Source organism: Cucumis sativus, chromosome 4, assembly GCF_000004075.3.
Source record: "Cucumis sativus cultivar 9930 chromosome 4, Cucumber_9930_V3, whole genome shotgun sequence".
NCBI classification, from domain to species: domain Eukaryota; kingdom Viridiplantae; phylum Streptophyta; class Magnoliopsida; order Cucurbitales; family Cucurbitaceae; genus Cucumis; species Cucumis sativus.
This window is the reverse complement of record NC_026658.2, coordinates 556,357-571,847: the sequence shown is the minus strand read 5'-3', so window position 1 is coordinate 571,847 and position 15,491 is coordinate 556,357. Positions and strand designations below refer to the sequence as shown.

Below are 15,491 nucleotides of genomic sequence, written 5' to 3'. Positions count from 1 at the left end.
AAGCATGTATTCAAATACGAAAAAAGTTTAAACGTTGAAAAATAACTTCTAATTTCATAAATAACATTCGACAAAAATACTAAATCTTTTCATTTATGAAAATATCGACAAACATGCTAACATATCGCTAAAATATTATTTGATAAATATGAAGGGTATCTATAATTTAATAATGTTGGTTGGCAATGCTCAAATTACAATCAATCTTCTAATTGAATACTTTGCATTTAAGCATATACCATACCTAAAGACTTCCCATTCATTTTTCCCTCTATGCTAAATATTTGCTCATTTTAGATGTCACTATCCAAAAGAGGTAAAATGAAAAAATATATATATATTGTAGAGTAATGGTCATGTTTTCACCACTTTTTCCATTGTTATTTTAATGAATTAAGTAATTCTTAAGCAAACAACTAAGGATATTAATAGTATCTATTTAACATATTTAGTAGTTTACTTTAATTACTTATAAGCATTAACCTATGCTTAATTAAATATATAATAATTTGCTAAGCCAATAAAAAATTATATATATTTAACCTTCTATCTCTAGAGAAATAAATTTATTAAGTTAAGCTCACTTTTGACACTATTATTGTTATTAAACTAAAATCTTGATATAGTAGTCTGTTATCTTTTATATGGTTGTGTTTAAAATGACGTGCTTAGTTGAAAAATGTTATTAAAAGCAAATTTTAGAGACGTGTAAGAATTTCTTGAATAGAATATAAAATTTTGATATATTTTATAATTATTTTATTTTATTGGATTATATTTAAAAACAATTTCAATAACAATAATTTTTAGAAATCTTAATATCAATATAAAAAGGAAAAAGAAAGGAAGAAAATTATCCATTCAACCTTATTTTCTTTTCTAATCCATAAATAAATAATAAACAATTTTGTGAATTATTATTATTTTTGTAAAAAAAAAAAAGAAAAACCGACAAATTAATTATTATAAAGTTTGAAATGATTCCTACGTGGACGTATGATCCCATTGTTCACGTGACACGTGGCGAGGCAGTAAATGAGGCACCTCTAACCTCTTAAATTTCAATTCTCACATAGTTAAAAACAAAAGAATGGGAAGTCACGCGCTTTAAAGAGCCGTTGGTGGAGGTTAGGTTTAAGGTTCGGCATAAGGCTCGGTTTTCAGCTTCGAAAAAAGCAGAAAGCAGTATAGAGAGAGTATTAAAGGCTACAAGAATAACAGATAGAGAGAGAAGAGGGAGGGGGCTCTACTCTGTTTCAGTATCTTTCTTTGTTCGTAGAGAGAGAAAGTGAAAAAAAGGAATTGAAAGCAGAAAAAAAGGGTCGAAGCAAAGCAATGGAGAACTAATAACAAAGAAATATCAACCAACTCCATTACCCATTAACCCCATTTTTCATTGCTTACCAACAACAACAGCAACAGCAACAGAGGATCGCCACTTTGTTGGCCACAGAGGAAGAAACCCTCCATTAATATTCAAACACTTCCTTCAGTTTTTCTGTTGTAGATCTTTTTTAGTTTTCGGAAGTACCCACCAATTCTGATGCATTTTGGTGCGTTTGGGTGTTGATTTTTTTTTTTTTGGGAGAATTTCATTTCTTGCGTGGACATAGACGAAGGTTGAAACCATGGAAAGAACGCTGTCGTTTTCAGTGGCATCGGTGGTGGAGGACGTGCTTCAACAGCATGGGAATCGTCTTGGTAATGGAGGAGGACTTGATTTGGAATCTAGAAGAGCTGAGGAAGCTGGTAACTCTGCTTTTTCTAATCTTCTCTTTTCCTAAATCTTTGGAGCCTTGTGAATCTGATGATTTAGTTTGCTGATTAATTCACTGATGCAGATTTTTTTAAAGAAAAAGACAGCATATGCTTGTATTTTGGATACACATTCTAACAACAAGAATATTTAATTTCTACCTTTAGAAATCAATGATGCGAATTTATGATCCTCTGTTTTCTCATCTACTTGATCGTAATTGTGTTCTGTAATGAGATTCTTTTTCCTTGATTGTTGAGTACGAGTTCCCACTCAGGATGCACAATTCTTATGAATTTTTGTTGGTAATGTTATTTGGGACAATGTGGGCAATGGTTATTTGAGGGGTTGAACTGATCTATTGAAGTTCTTAAGTTTTGGGGTTTATTGGGGTTTTTAGCTGTTTCTTTTTCTGATACTTATGAGATTTGTTCTTTCTTTAAACTAGCATCTAGAAGAAATGAAGCCGCCGGGTGGTTGAGAAAGATGATCGGGGTTGTTGCTGCTAAAGATTTGCCAGCTGAACCTTCAGAGGAAGAGTTTAGGCTTGGATTGAGAAGTGGGATTATTCTCTGCAATGTCCTGAATAAGGTTCAACCAGGAGCGGTTCCCAAGGTGAGCCAAATTCACATTTGGGTTTGTTGTTTTTTAGGCACTAATTGCCTTAAAATCTAATTTCTATGTCTCTATCAAAAACAATTGTTAGGTAGTTGAGAGCCCTTGTGATTCTGCCCTCATCCCTGATGGAGCTGCACTCTCAGCATTTCAATATTTTGAGAACGTGAGGAATTTTCTTGTAGCTATACAAGAGATGGGAGTTCCTACCTTTGAGGCATCTGATCTAGAACAAGTATGTCTGAAGAGATAAAAAAAAGGATGATGACTAAGTGGTTGAAGAGGCTTTTGATTGACAATTCTTTCTATGATATTTCTTGTTCAGGGAGGGAAATCTGCCAGGGTTGTCAATACTGTTCTGGCTCTTAAGTCGTATGGCGAGTGGAAACAGGGTGGAGGCTACGGAGTTTGGAAATTCGGTGGAAATGTAAAACCCACTACTACTATGTCCGCTACTAAGTCCTTTGTGAGGAAAAATTCAGAGCCATTCACAAATTCCTTGTCAAGAACCTCCTCCCTGAATGACAAATCTTTCAATTCTTCCAACGCGGATTGGAACAAAACGGTTAGTAATGCGGATTCTTTCAACCTTGTGTTATTTGCTTGTTTGTCTCAAGTTATTTGTTGGGAACCATTTCTAAACTATGCATTCCTTCTTGTCAATTATTCATTGTAGCAGAATAGTTCCCGCGCCGCCCTCATTCGTGCACTTTTAACAGATAAAAGGCCTGAAGAAATTCCAACGGTGATTACTGAATCTCGAGAACTTTGTTTATGTAGCTTTATTGATAGATTGTCTTGATATGCTTGGTGGTAGCCTTAGATCAAGATAAATGGACATTGTTAATGAATTAGTGTTTCATTCCGCAGACTGTGAGGAATTATTAAGGAAAAATGATCATTGTTTCTGTTTCAGCATGATTCATCAATTTAATCATCTTACCTTGAGAGTATTTCTTAGCTTCTTCTTTTTCAAATACTAGGCTATCATCAATGGCAATTTGATTCTGCTGTTTTAACAGCATATATGGTCAATTGTTCTATTTTGTATAAATTGGACGTTTCCTCAACTTTTTCTAAATTATGTTGCTCTATCTTCTTGTAGTTTGTAGAATCATTGTTAAGCAAGCTTGTGGATGAAGTTGAGAATCGGTTCTCCAGCCTTGATCTGGTATGTATACTCAACAATCTTGTTTCATTTGTGTCTTCACATTTTGTTTATTTCCCTCCTATTTTGCAAACAGACAAAAGCTACTCCAAAAGATGTGGTTTCGGCTGGTTCACAAAGCAACAAGTCGCTCTTGAAATCAGCTTTTGGTGCTAAAAGGGTGTGTTGTTGATCTTTTATACTTCACGCAGCTTACAATTGCAGTATAGCGGAATTGACTGAATTTACCCTCTTCGCTCTTTATATAGGCAGAGGAACCAAACTCCAAAGCGATTGAAAAGAATGAAATAACCCATGAAAGCAGTATATTTGAGGAGCAATCAAAGAGCTTGCTTATGAAGCAGCAAGCGGTTTTCGATCAGCAGCAAAAGGATGTTCAGGTACGTACCTATTGCATATTTTTATTAATTGTGTTTTTCTTTATTGTTCGTCATTTACTAATTTCAAGTTACTATTGTAGGAACTAAAACATAAACTGCACGCTGCAAAAGCTGGAATGCAGTTTATGCAAGTAAAATTTAGTGAAGAGTTCCACCACCTCGGTAGGCTTACACGATATACTTTTCTAGTAGCAAACTTCATTGGGGAGTAAGTTAACTTTTTCTCATCTCAAATTTTTGGCTGTGTTTTCTTATGTAGGTGTGCATGTACATAGTCTTGCTCACGCTGCATCTGGATATCATAAAGTTCTTGAGGAAAATCGTAAGCTATACAATCAAGTGCAGGATCTCAAGGGTAATTTAGATCATTGTTCATATAAATATGATTGAATTTTTTGTGCATTTTATGCTTTCAGATCATAAATATATTGGTCTTTTTGATCAGGTAGCATAAGAGTTTACTGCCGAGTTAGACCCTTTTTGTCTGGCCAATCAAATTATTTGAGTGTCGTGGATAACATAGAAGATGGAAACATTTCTGTTAACGCTCCCTCAAAACATGGGAAGGGACAGAGATCCTTCAGCTTCAACAAAGTATTTGGTCCATCTGCTACACAAGGTTGATGAAATATTTAACTTTGAAGCTTGATAGATTTTCTAACACATGTTTTGACAATTTGTTCTCGTTCTATCGCAGTGGAGGTCTTTGCCGATATGCAGCCACTCATTCGATCTGTTCTTGATGGATACAATGTTTGTATTTTTGCATATGGGCAAACAGGATCGGGGAAAACTTTTACTATGGTAGGTATTAAACATTTGAGTTTCACCTCTAAAAAGCGTATCTGAAATTCAAATCTGGGCTTATATCTTTCATTGTCTATACGCTTCTAGTCTGGGCCAAAAGAGCTAACAGAGAAGAGCCAAGGAGTAAATTATAGAGCATTGGGAGATTTGTTCCTTATAGCAGATCAAAGAAAGGAGACCTATCGTTATGATGTTTCTGTTCAGATGATTGAGATTTACAATGAGCAAGTCCGGGATCTCCTCGTCACTGATGGATCTAATAAAAGATATCCTTTCATAATTGATCTTGTTTCTTTTTGAGTTTGTAGACATAATTAAGCAAATATTGTATAGTTGACAATATGGAGATGCACATAAGTAATACTCTGGTTGTATCCATGATCATGATTGCTTACAAAGTTGAACATTCTCGTTTACAGTTCCAGAATCTAGACAATTTCAATAAGGCTTTTATGGTGTCATTTCCTTGACTAAATTTTACATTAGAAATTCGAAATAGTTCTCAAAATGGACTTAGTGTACCAGACGCTAATCTTGTAAGTGTGTCGTCAACTTTGGATATCATTAGTCTAATGAACCTTGGCCAAAGGAATCGTGCTGTAGGGGCGACAGCTTTAAATGACCGCAGCAGCCGTTCCCATAGGTAAAAATTCATTTATCTTGTCGTACTGAGGATGTGTATACGGCTTCACCAGGCACCTGGCTAACTTCAATTTGAATTATTTTCTAGTTGTTTGACGGTTCATGTTCAAGGAAGAGATCTGACATCTGGGGCGATTCTCCGTGGCTGCATGCATCTTGTAGATTTGGCAGGAAGTGAGAGGGTTGACAAGTCTGAGGTGACTGGAGATAGACTGAAAGAAGCACAGCATATCAACAAGTCCCTTTCTGCTCTAGGTGATGTTATTGCTTCTCTTGCCCAGAAGAATCCCCACGTCCCTTACAGAAATAGCAAATTGACGCAACTTCTTCAAGATTCACTTGGTAAGATGAAAGTGTACACACTATAGCTAAATCGATCCACACACTTATTCTTGTAGATTGACCATCAATTTTAAATGTATCCATAATTTTTTAGGTGGGCAAGCCAAGACATTGATGTTTGTTCACATCAGCCCAGAACCTGATGCTATTGGAGAAACATTAAGTACACTTAAATTTGCAGAGAGAGTTGCAACAGTCGAACTTGGTGCTGCTCGAGTGAACAAAGATACTTCAGATGTTAAAGAGCTCAAGGAACAGGTTTTGACATTTTGGTCTCATTTGATGATTAATCTCAATCATGTTCATGCAAACTTCTATTAGTATACTCATCAAGTGGAAACTTGTGTCAGATTGCAAGTTTAAAGGCAGCTCTTGCAAGAAAAGAGGGGGCACAACAACATACTCCACTTCCAGCTTCTGGGAACTCGGAGAAATTCAAGACAAAAGCAAATGAGCAGTCACCTTTCCGGCCTAAAAATCAGGACGTAGATGTGTTGATTGAACATACTATCCGCCGTCAGCCTATGGGCGATGTAGGCAACATAGAGGTATTCCCTCCCCCCCTCCCCCATCCCCCGTTGAAAGCGACAACTAATTTAGCTACTTTGTTTTCATTGGATGTTGTCGAGTAGAGAACCATAGTCCTTAGGAAGTTCACCCGATTTTTCTTCTTCAAAACTATTTTTTGCTGATAATATACAGGAGAACAATTGTGTATTCTTTCATCTCTCATTGAGAGTTAAGTATCTTGTAGAAAAAAACCACAAAAAACTAGGTTCTGCCCCATGAGCCACCTACTACTAAGAAACACATGTTTTATCCCTCTACGTTGGAATCTATAAAAAATGTGGTTCAATGACCATTTTCCTCAGTGTCCCTTGAAGAGAAACGAAGTATGGTTGGTCGGTGTTGGTGATTGTGAATTCACTTTGATAAATGATTTTGCTATTATTAATTCTTCAAAAGATTTTCTCCTTGGTTAATTAGTTCATCACTCTAACATTCTTAACATCAATGCCTCAGCTTCATAACAACTCTGCTATACGACAGAAGAGGCAGAGCTTTGACATGGATGAAATATTGGCCAATTCACCTCCATGGCCGCCCGTCAGTAGCCCTTGCCTGAACTACAGGGAGGACGAAAAAGACATGGCCTCAGGTGAATGGGTTGACAAAGTAATGGTCAACAAGCAAGACGTTAACCAAATCGAGAATCCATTAGGATGCTGGGAAGCAGAAAATGGTAACCTAAATGACATCTTCTACCAGAAATATCTTCAAGACTCTTCCAAACTGTATACAGAACAAGGATACAGTATGCTAACTGGAGCCAACCGATTTAACATGGTTGGCATTGACGATATAGACGATCTAGACGCTGGAACAAGCGACTCTTCTGAACCAGATTTGCTTTGGCAGTTCAACCAATCTAAACTTACAAGTATAGGCAGCGGAATTGGATCGAAAACGAAGAAACCGAACAGTGGAAAGCCAGTAAAGAGCCCAGAGTTAAGGTAATAATATAGTGTAGTACCTACTATAATACTAGCTATGCTTCTTCTCTCGCTATAGAGCTTTAACTTCCAAAGTTGATCTAATATTTGTGGCTTCTTTTTTTTTAATGAAATTGTGCAGCAAGAACTTCAATTCTTCAATGGGACCTTCTCCTTCACAGAAGATGTCAAATGGGGTTGCTGCTCTCCCACTGCACAGAAGTGGGAGACAGCCTACTTCTGCTGATAGCAAACGCAGAACTGGAAATAGAAAACAATAATTCTTTTTTTTTTTTTTTTTTTTTCATTTTTTTGATTCTTTAACAAAGTGAGGGAGTGTTGATTTCCTTTTTTTCTTTTTCTTTTTTTTTTATATTACTTTTGGCTATGTTGAAAAGAGAGAAAGGTGTTTTTATACATGTCTTTCCACTTTTTTTTTTCTTTAAAGTTGTTGTAATTAATTATTGTAATGGTGAAAAGAAGCAATAATTTCTGTTGCTTTTGTATTTTGGTTTATGACAGAAACTGTGTTAACAAACAGCTCCATAACATTTCTCCTTTGCTTGTAAATTTAAATCTTTGATTTAGAGTTCTTACTTTTTTCTAAGCCTCATCAATATGAAAAAACCAGAAGAAAAAATTATGTGCAGTTGGGTTGCTGCACCATCTCGCACGCTCACACAGCATCCAATCAAAAGTTTCACACCCAAAAAATATATATGTGTGTATGTAGAGAGAGGCTAAAAGAGTAGTAGTAGTTGTACCTAACGACTCTAAGTATGCTATCATACCTACAAATATATATAATAGATGCAAAGTTTGTTACATTCCGACCACGCACATAATGTCAAGAAGAAGGAATAATACTAAATATAGATCAGTAGCCTATTTTGGCATTACTAACCATTGATTTTACCCTAAAAGAGCATTTAACAATGACAATCAAAATAAGACAAAAATTACACTTTACAACTAACTAAATCATATATAATATGCATAGATTCAGGTTTAAATCTCCGTCCTAACTTATTATGGTCAGTTGGATATTACTTTATTCTACATTTTATAAATTTCATCAATTTTAACCATCATCTCTGCTCCTAATTTATGGTTTTCATGAGGATATTAAGCAAACTTTAAAGAAAAAATACATTGTTAAGCGATTTCTATTTAGTTTTCTAAATTTAAGTTTCAAAATATTTATTGAATTTTGAGTTTTATTTTAATTTGATCATGTAAATTTGAAAATTTACATTTTTAGCATAATTTTTTTTTACTAAATACTTACTTTCTACCTTCTACTCTACATTCTACCATAGTTCACAAATTTTAATCATATAGTTAAAAAATTGTTCAAGTTTAGCCCTAACACTTTTAATTGTTATTATTTTTATAAAGGTATTATATTACTGAAAAAAGAGAATAACTCATGGCTTGAAGTCAAGACACAAATAAAACACTGAAACATAAAGTAATAAAACAACCCAAAAGAGAAAAAATACAACTTAAGAAAAAAGGTTTTAAGAAGAATAATCCACACAGCTTTCTACCGAAAAATCCCCCAACGGCTACATTTACGTCAAATATAATAAATAACAACACACGAAACAGCTCTTCAGAATTCACACCTCAATTAAATATAACAAAACCACAAATCCAAGGCAAATCGAGTACATCAAGTAAAATCTACGTGACACCCTAGGGCAGGACAACTTGTCCTCCCATCTTGCATAAAAAGATTATTATAATTATTTAACAAAGTTTCAATCAAAATGAACTTTTAGATAATTGAACTAAAGTAGTAAAAAAAAGAAGAAGAGGGAATTGGAGTTGGGCCGGGCCGGGCCGTCTCAATTGGGCCGAAAGAAAAGTCACGTGAGGCAGGCGCAGCCGTGAAAGCCAATTCCATTTCTCTTTTGAATCTGTATTTTGTTCGTCCAAATAAATCGCCGTATTCTTTCACGACACCTACCACCGTCTGACGTCACCTGCCATTTCTCCGGCGTCTTATCTCCGTCCATTCCTCCGTTCGAGGATTCCACTTTCCCCAATCTCCATTCTTATTTGTTACTCTTCTCTCCTCCTCTTTCCGGATCACTCTCTCATTCTTCCCCAAACTCATATTAGCTTTTACCTCTAAAAAATGGCGGCCGTCTATGTTTTGTCCCGGCGATCTTCCGCTTCACACCTCTTTGGGATGGCTCGTTATGCTACTACGTCACTGAGATCTTACTCCACGTCTTTTCGCGAGGAAAGGGATACTTTTGGACCTATCAACGTTCCCTCCGATAGGTAGTTTGTCTTGTTTTTGGATTTACTTGACTAATAATTGCTTTGTGTTCGTTGTGTTTTAAATTATGGGGAGCTGTGATAAGTGAAGTGAAATGAGTTTTTATGAATTTTTTGTTGTGTTTTAGATTATGGGGAGCTCAAACGCAGAGATCGTTGCAGAATTTTGAGATCGGAGGCGACCGGGAGCGAATGCCAGAACCTATAATTCGTGCCTTTGGCGTTCTTAAAAAGTGTGCTGCCAAGGTCCATTCGTTTTCAAATTAAGTACAATAGTTCGTGTTTTGCAACTGAGATAAACGTGGAATACGGTTTTGGAATAGTTTCTTATTCTCTTGCTCATTGTGAGTCTGTTTTTGTAGGTAAACATGGACTACGGTCTTGATCCAACAATTGGGAAAGCCATAATGCAAGCAGCTCAAGAAGTAGCGGAGGGAAAGTTGAATGATCATTTTCCACTTGTTGTATGGCAAACTGGAAGTGGTACTCAGAGTAACATGAATGCGAATGAGGTTGGAACAACTCTGTTTTTATTTTGATTATGAAGTTTCGAGAGTGAAGGATTGTACGTAGTTAGCATATTTTAGGATTTTTCACGAATCATTTTCTTTGGAGAAGTTATTGAGGCAGGCGTCACAATGTGTTTTCCATCCTTGATAGTTTTTCCTTTTTTTATCGATATGTGTGGGACTCTGGTTACCATCGAAATGCTTTCCAGAGGCATGGAAGCTTATGTCACGCTTCTTGGTCGTTTTTGCGTTCTTATAAACAGCAAGACGGCAGGTGTACTAACTCATAGTAACCAGAGAAATGATTTGCTTCTCTTGGGTAGTGAGCTTCAGTCAGTGTTCGGATTTACTTTGCCCCTAAACTCGATTGCTAAAATTTATTGTACAATGTTACGTGAAGTAGGCAGCTTCAAAACTAGTGGTCAATAATAGATGAATTTAAAATGGTGTAAGATGACAATAGTCCTTCTCCTCTTCCTCTTCTTCATCGTGTCAAATTCATGCATTCTCTAAGTATAATCTCTTGTAAAATAAAATCCTTTATTAACCTTCATTAAAATATTTGAAGTGCCCCATAAGAATGTTTTGTGCCCATAATAGATGAAGATGTATACTATGGTAATCTGTAAAGTAATTTTTTTAGAATGCCCCTTAGGGTCTACTTTGTTGGTTGATTTGAATGTTAGAAAATACGGACCTCTACTGCACAATTGACGAACATCTTACTTTTGTGGCAGGTTATTGCTAACAGAGCATCTGAGATTCTTGGCCACAAACGTGGTGATAAGTTTGTTCACCCAAATGACCATGTTAACCGGTCCCAGTCTTCTAATGATACATTCCCAACTGTAAGCTTTTGATTTACCAAGTTAATTTGTCAATTGCTTGCTATTCTAACTCTAATTCTATAACTAACAAAAACCAAGTTTAGCAGTTTTCCATGGCCAAGCTTCTTTTTGTTTAGTAATTTTAATAGTCAAACTTTTGTCTTTATTCTTTGACCAAGAAACAACTTTTTTTTTTGTCTCAATTGACTAATTGTTTTTCTCCACTTCTGATTTCTACTGTTTTCCTTTCGCAGGTAATGCACATAGCAGCTGCAACAGAAATTAATTCCAAATTCATACCAAAATTGAAAACTTTGCATTCATCACTATACTCAAAGGTTTGATGTTTAGGAGGCTATGCTGCCGAAAATTTCAATTTCATAGTTTGCAAAAGTCTCTTTAATTCTATGCTTGTTTGATTGCATGGGCTTAGCTGAATGTATAAAAGTGGGAAAACATTACAAGATCCACATTGTTTGGATCTTATTGTACCATCCTAGGTTTAGCACATTTCAATTGAGTTGTGTGCTAGTAATGTATGTGTTTATTTACACTCCAAGCTCTTGCCTTGCATTCTATTTTCCCTTTGCACTTTCATAAGTTTGTAATTCCTTGTATTTCTCTGTTATGATCCTAACAGTCTATAGAATTCAAAGATATCGTGAAAATTGGACGCACTCATACTCAAGATGCCACACCTCTAACTCTTGGACAAGAGTTCAGTGGCTATACCACACAAGTATGCCTTCTTTCTCTATGTGCTTGTGGAAGTTCTGGGTTATTATGTCTATCGAAAAGAAGAGGGTTTAACGAATTGCATATGAGTAATTTTCTTATTGGTATGCGCTTGGACTGCAGGTGAAGTATGGTATTGATAGAGTCTTGTGTACTCTACCTCGAATGTATCAGGTTGGAAAACGTGTGATTTTCCCAGATGTTTTGTCTCTTCTTCTTTCTTTTTTTTTTTTTGACACTTCAACATTCCATTTGTGCAGCTTGCCCAAGGTGGAACGGCTGTTGGAACTGGATTGAACACAAAGAAAGGGTATAATTCCTTTTAGTTAGTTTGGATAAGGAAAACTATCTTGTTTTTGGATATTCAGCTTGATGATAAGAAGGCTGAACGTGTTTCTCATTTTATATTGGTGTTATCTATTGTTCAGATTTGATGTGAAAATAGCGGCAGCAGTAGCTGAAGAAACAAATTTGCCATTTGTGACAGCAGAAAACAAGTTCGAAGCCTTGGTTAGTCATTGGATGAGCTTCATCCTTTTATTCCACAATTTGGGGTTTCTATCCTTCACACATGGAACCACTTTTTTTCTACTAGGCTGCACATGATGCCTTCGTTGAAACTAGTGGATCTCTTAACACAGTTGCTGCTTCTTTGATGAAGATTGCCAATGACATACGCCTGTTGGGAAGGTTGTATTAGTTTTGTCAATCTTTCTCTTTGTTATTTTTTCTTTCTTTCTAACATTTTCTCCTTTCATTTCATTTCAAGTATACAGTGGTCCACGTTGTGGTCTTGGTGAACTTATTCTTCCCGAAAACGAACCAGGCAGTAGTATTATGCCAGTTACTTTCTCTCTCTCTCTCCTTGCATATATATTTGGTGGCATGTGCATTCTGGGTTTTCGTAACCTAAACATTTTTTTTTTGTTTCAGGGTAAGGTGAACCCTACTCAATGTGAGGCTCTCACTATGGTCTGCGCTCAGGTAAATAATATCTTGCGTAGTTTATGGGGTGCTGTAAGAGGAATTAATTAACATAGATTCAGTCAACTCATTATGTTTGTTTCCTTTTGTTCCACAAAATCTTTTGGCTAATTTCCATGAGCCTACGCGTACTCAGATTCTTAGTGATTATTTCATGTGTATTGTTTTGTCATTCTAGAATTTAAAAGATGATATGGCAACTCTCATCGTTTATATGCAGGTTATGGGAAACCATGTGGCAATAACTGTTGGTGGGTCAAATGGTCACTTTGAACTTAATGTATATAAACCAATGATAGCCAATGCTCTTTTGCATGTAAGTTCCATCATCATCTCTTCACCGTTACTATGGCTAGGGATTACGTTCAAATAATGATATCAGAAACTAAACAGTTAAAATAAAAATTCTGGATTCTATTTCATCTCCAATGCTGGTATATCATTGGCAGTCATTGAGATTATTAGGGGATGCTTCTGCTTCATTTGAGAAGAACTGTGTGAGGGGAATTCAAGCTAACAGGGAAAGAATTTCGAAATTACTCCATGAGGTAAATTTTCTACTATTATTTGATAAACACTTCTATACTACACTGTTGAATAGAAGATTTTTGGCTGATGATTCTTGTGGTTATCTCTTCGTGTAAATCCGATGGCCCCTTCAGTCTCTGATGCTCGTCACAGCTTTAAACCCTGTAAGTGTTCATCAACTAGAAAGCTCTCGTTTTCCTTAAGCTTGGTATTTTGTTTGCTAATATATGTCCCTGGCTTATTGCCCAGAAAATTGGTTACGACAACGCTGCTGCAGTTGCAAAGAAAGCTCACAAGGAAGGGAGTACTTTGAAGGTATGAATTTTATTTATATTTTAGTTTTATTTATATTGGGGGTAGGAGAGCCAAACTATTTAAGTACCGCACTGATTATCCCATTCTAACTAATGTGGGACAAGGACATCTAAACTACGGTGGTTCCTAACAATATTCTATCCCCAGAAAACCAATGTCCTGACAGCTACTTCAGTGAAACCTCACTAGGCCACACCCTGTAGAACCCTCTGTCAATTCCACTTCAAAATGTCGACAACCGTATTTTATTACTAGATACTTAAGCACCTTGGAGAACTACACACCTATATTAAGGGGAAAAAACAAACTTATACATGATGTCATATGAGTGAATAAGATGTCTACATGAAAATGTCTAGGGTTTGTTATATGAGTGAATAAGATATCTACATGGAGAAAAAATTAATGTTTTTTTATAATTAAAAAGATGTCTACATGAACAAGTACTTGAAAGTCAAATGCTGTATGTTAGGTGTCAAGGCTTCATATATGCTTGGATGTTTAGATTCTTGTTGAACGATTAAAGAAAAATTAACTGGGATTATATTAGCATTTTAATGTCAAATATAGAAATAAGAACAAACCATTGAAAGTTAAAAGGGACTGAGAGAAATTATACCACTTATTAGAAATTTAGTCCATGGTTGAGGTTTGTACTTGTTTTGTCCCTAAATTTTCAAGTTTTTTTTTTTTTAAAAAAAATCAGTCTACTAAATACAAATTGAAAATCTAGGATTTCATTAGACATAAAATTCAAATTATCTAATAGAGCAATCAATTTTTTAGATCAAAATTGAAGTTCAGGGACTCAAGTTTGGAACAAAAAAGAAACAAACTTACATTGAAGAACTATACTTGGAGACCAAATAAAACATATATGATACGATACACAGACCACCAAAATAAGGATTGAAACTTAAATTTGATTGGTTAATTGTGGTTTTGGTATTTGATAATGCAGGAAGCTGCACTGAAGCTTGGAGTTCTAAGCGAGGAAGATTTTGATAAACATGTGGTGCCCGAGAAAATGATCGGTCCATCCGATTGCTAATAGAGAGCTAAAAAGCTTCCTTCTTCTGTGTTTGGATCCATCAAAATCATTTTTATAGGTACTCTCATTTTTCCCCTAAAAGGAACAACAAATCCATTTTTATGAGGATTGAACTGGATAATAAAATGACCACACAGAAAGAGTGTCTGGCCGTTCTCTTCTACTTTAGAAAATATTGTCAAAAAGGTTTTCTTGCGGGAAGTAATTAATAATTTCTTTTGGAGACATTATTTCTTGTGTACGTCTACGTTTATTATTGGATCTCTTTGAGAATTTGATCATTTTTCCCCTTTTGAAAATGAAGAATATGACATTCATCAATAGGGGATTTGAGCCTCTACTTGTTTGTTCTAATCTTGTAGTGTTCAGTAGGGGTTAGACTTCGGTATTTTCTGAAAAAATAAAAGCATTATTGCACACATTTTATTATGCATACATATCTTAGGTATGGTATAATCACGACTCTAAAGGAATATTGGTATAGAGTTGATTTCGTCATGAAGTTCCATAAATATGATATATCGCTTTGGAAAATTTTCTATTTGCATCATATTTCGTAGCCAAGCCATGGATTGTATATCATATTCAAATACCGAACTTTCCTCTTATATAAAGTTGGCAAAGATTTCCAAAAGAGATATTAACCTTGTTAGAAAACCACATGGTTTTGGTTTTGTGCTTTTGATTATTAACCTTCTAGACACACTTCACATTATAAATTATCTTACAAGTTCATATAAGTGTTTACTTGAAAATATGCTCAAAGAAACAAATTTCAAAAACAAAAATAAAATTGTTAGGGTTCATTGGATAACTCTTTTGATTGATTTAGTTGATTTAATATTAACTTTTTTTTATCTATATCTTATAAAATGAAACCAAAATATGCAAAAACATTGTCTCAATTCTATGCAATGAAACATTGTCTCATTCTAATTGATACAAATTTTGCTAAGAAAATGAAAAAAAAACTCAACTTTCAAAAGAAAAAAGTAATTACTAAATTAATTCGTTACTCAACTCATCACATCGCAGTAGTTTTTACACACA

General features: G+C 35.2%; 2 protein-coding genes across 3 annotated transcripts; both read left to right on the top strand.

Annotated features, from left to right (window-relative positions):
* Positions 1-1,206: 1,206 nt before the first annotated feature.
* LOC101202878 (kinesin-like protein KIN-14I) lies at positions 1,207-7,797 on the top strand. 2 transcript variants are annotated; one of them, XM_011654643.2, is made up of 19 exons: positions 1,207-1,749; positions 2,205-2,371; positions 2,463-2,606; positions 2,697-2,936; positions 3,051-3,116; positions 3,477-3,542; positions 3,616-3,699; positions 3,788-3,919; positions 4,000-4,081; positions 4,179-4,274; positions 4,365-4,538; positions 4,617-4,723; positions 4,814-4,992; positions 5,208-5,369; positions 5,457-5,710; positions 5,805-5,968; positions 6,061-6,258; positions 6,734-7,224; positions 7,346-7,797. In XM_011654643.2, exons 1-19 carry the CDS (start codon positions 1,629-1,631, stop codon positions 7,482-7,484), a joined length of 3,066 nt encoding a protein of 1,021 aa, XP_011652945.1. In that variant the 5' UTR covers positions 1,207-1,628; the 3' UTR covers positions 7,485-7,797. The 2 variants fall into 2 exon arrangements, with proteins under 2 accessions (XP_011652945.1, XP_004152236.1); XM_004152188.3 differs by having other exon boundaries at positions 3,048-3,116.
* A 1,312-nt stretch (positions 7,798-9,109) lies between these two features.
* Positions 9,110-14,779, top strand: LOC101203115 (fumarate hydratase 1, mitochondrial). Its single transcript, XM_004152189.3, has 17 exons — positions 9,110-9,495; positions 9,621-9,738; positions 9,855-10,004; positions 10,739-10,849; positions 11,083-11,166; positions 11,469-11,567; positions 11,687-11,737; positions 11,824-11,873; positions 11,992-12,073; positions 12,159-12,253; positions 12,340-12,406; positions 12,497-12,547; positions 12,768-12,863; positions 12,997-13,095; positions 13,210-13,239; positions 13,325-13,390; positions 14,352-14,779. The coding sequence occupies exons 1-17, from the start codon at positions 9,347-9,349 to the stop codon at positions 14,439-14,441; spliced, it is 1,488 nt and encodes a 495-aa protein (XP_004152237.1). The 5' UTR covers positions 9,110-9,346; the 3' UTR covers positions 14,442-14,779.
* Positions 14,780-15,491: the final 712 nt, after the last annotated feature.

Coding starts and splice junctions, on each gene's coding strand:
- LOC101203115 (XM_004152189.3), top strand. CDS start 9,347: ATGGCGGCCGTCTATGTTTTGTCCCGGCGATCTTCCGCTTCACACCTC. Junction 11,568..11,686: donor TCAGTGGCTATACCACACAA/GTATGCCTTCTT, acceptor CTTGGACTGCAG/GTGAAGTATGGTATTGATAG. Junction 13,391..14,351: donor AGGAAGGGAGTACTTTGAAG/GTATGAATTTTA, acceptor TTGATAATGCAG/GAAGCTGCACTGAAGCTTGG.
- LOC101202878 (XM_004152188.3), top strand. CDS start 1,629: ATGGAAAGAACGCTGTCGTTTTCAGTGGCATCGGTGGTGGAGGACGTG. Junction 2,607..2,696: donor AGGCATCTGATCTAGAACAA/GTATGTCTGAAG, acceptor TTTCTTGTTCAG/GGAGGGAAATCTGCCAGGGT. Junction 3,920..3,999: donor AGCAGCAAAAGGATGTTCAG/GTACGTACCTAT, acceptor TTACTATTGTAG/GAACTAAAACATAAACTGCA.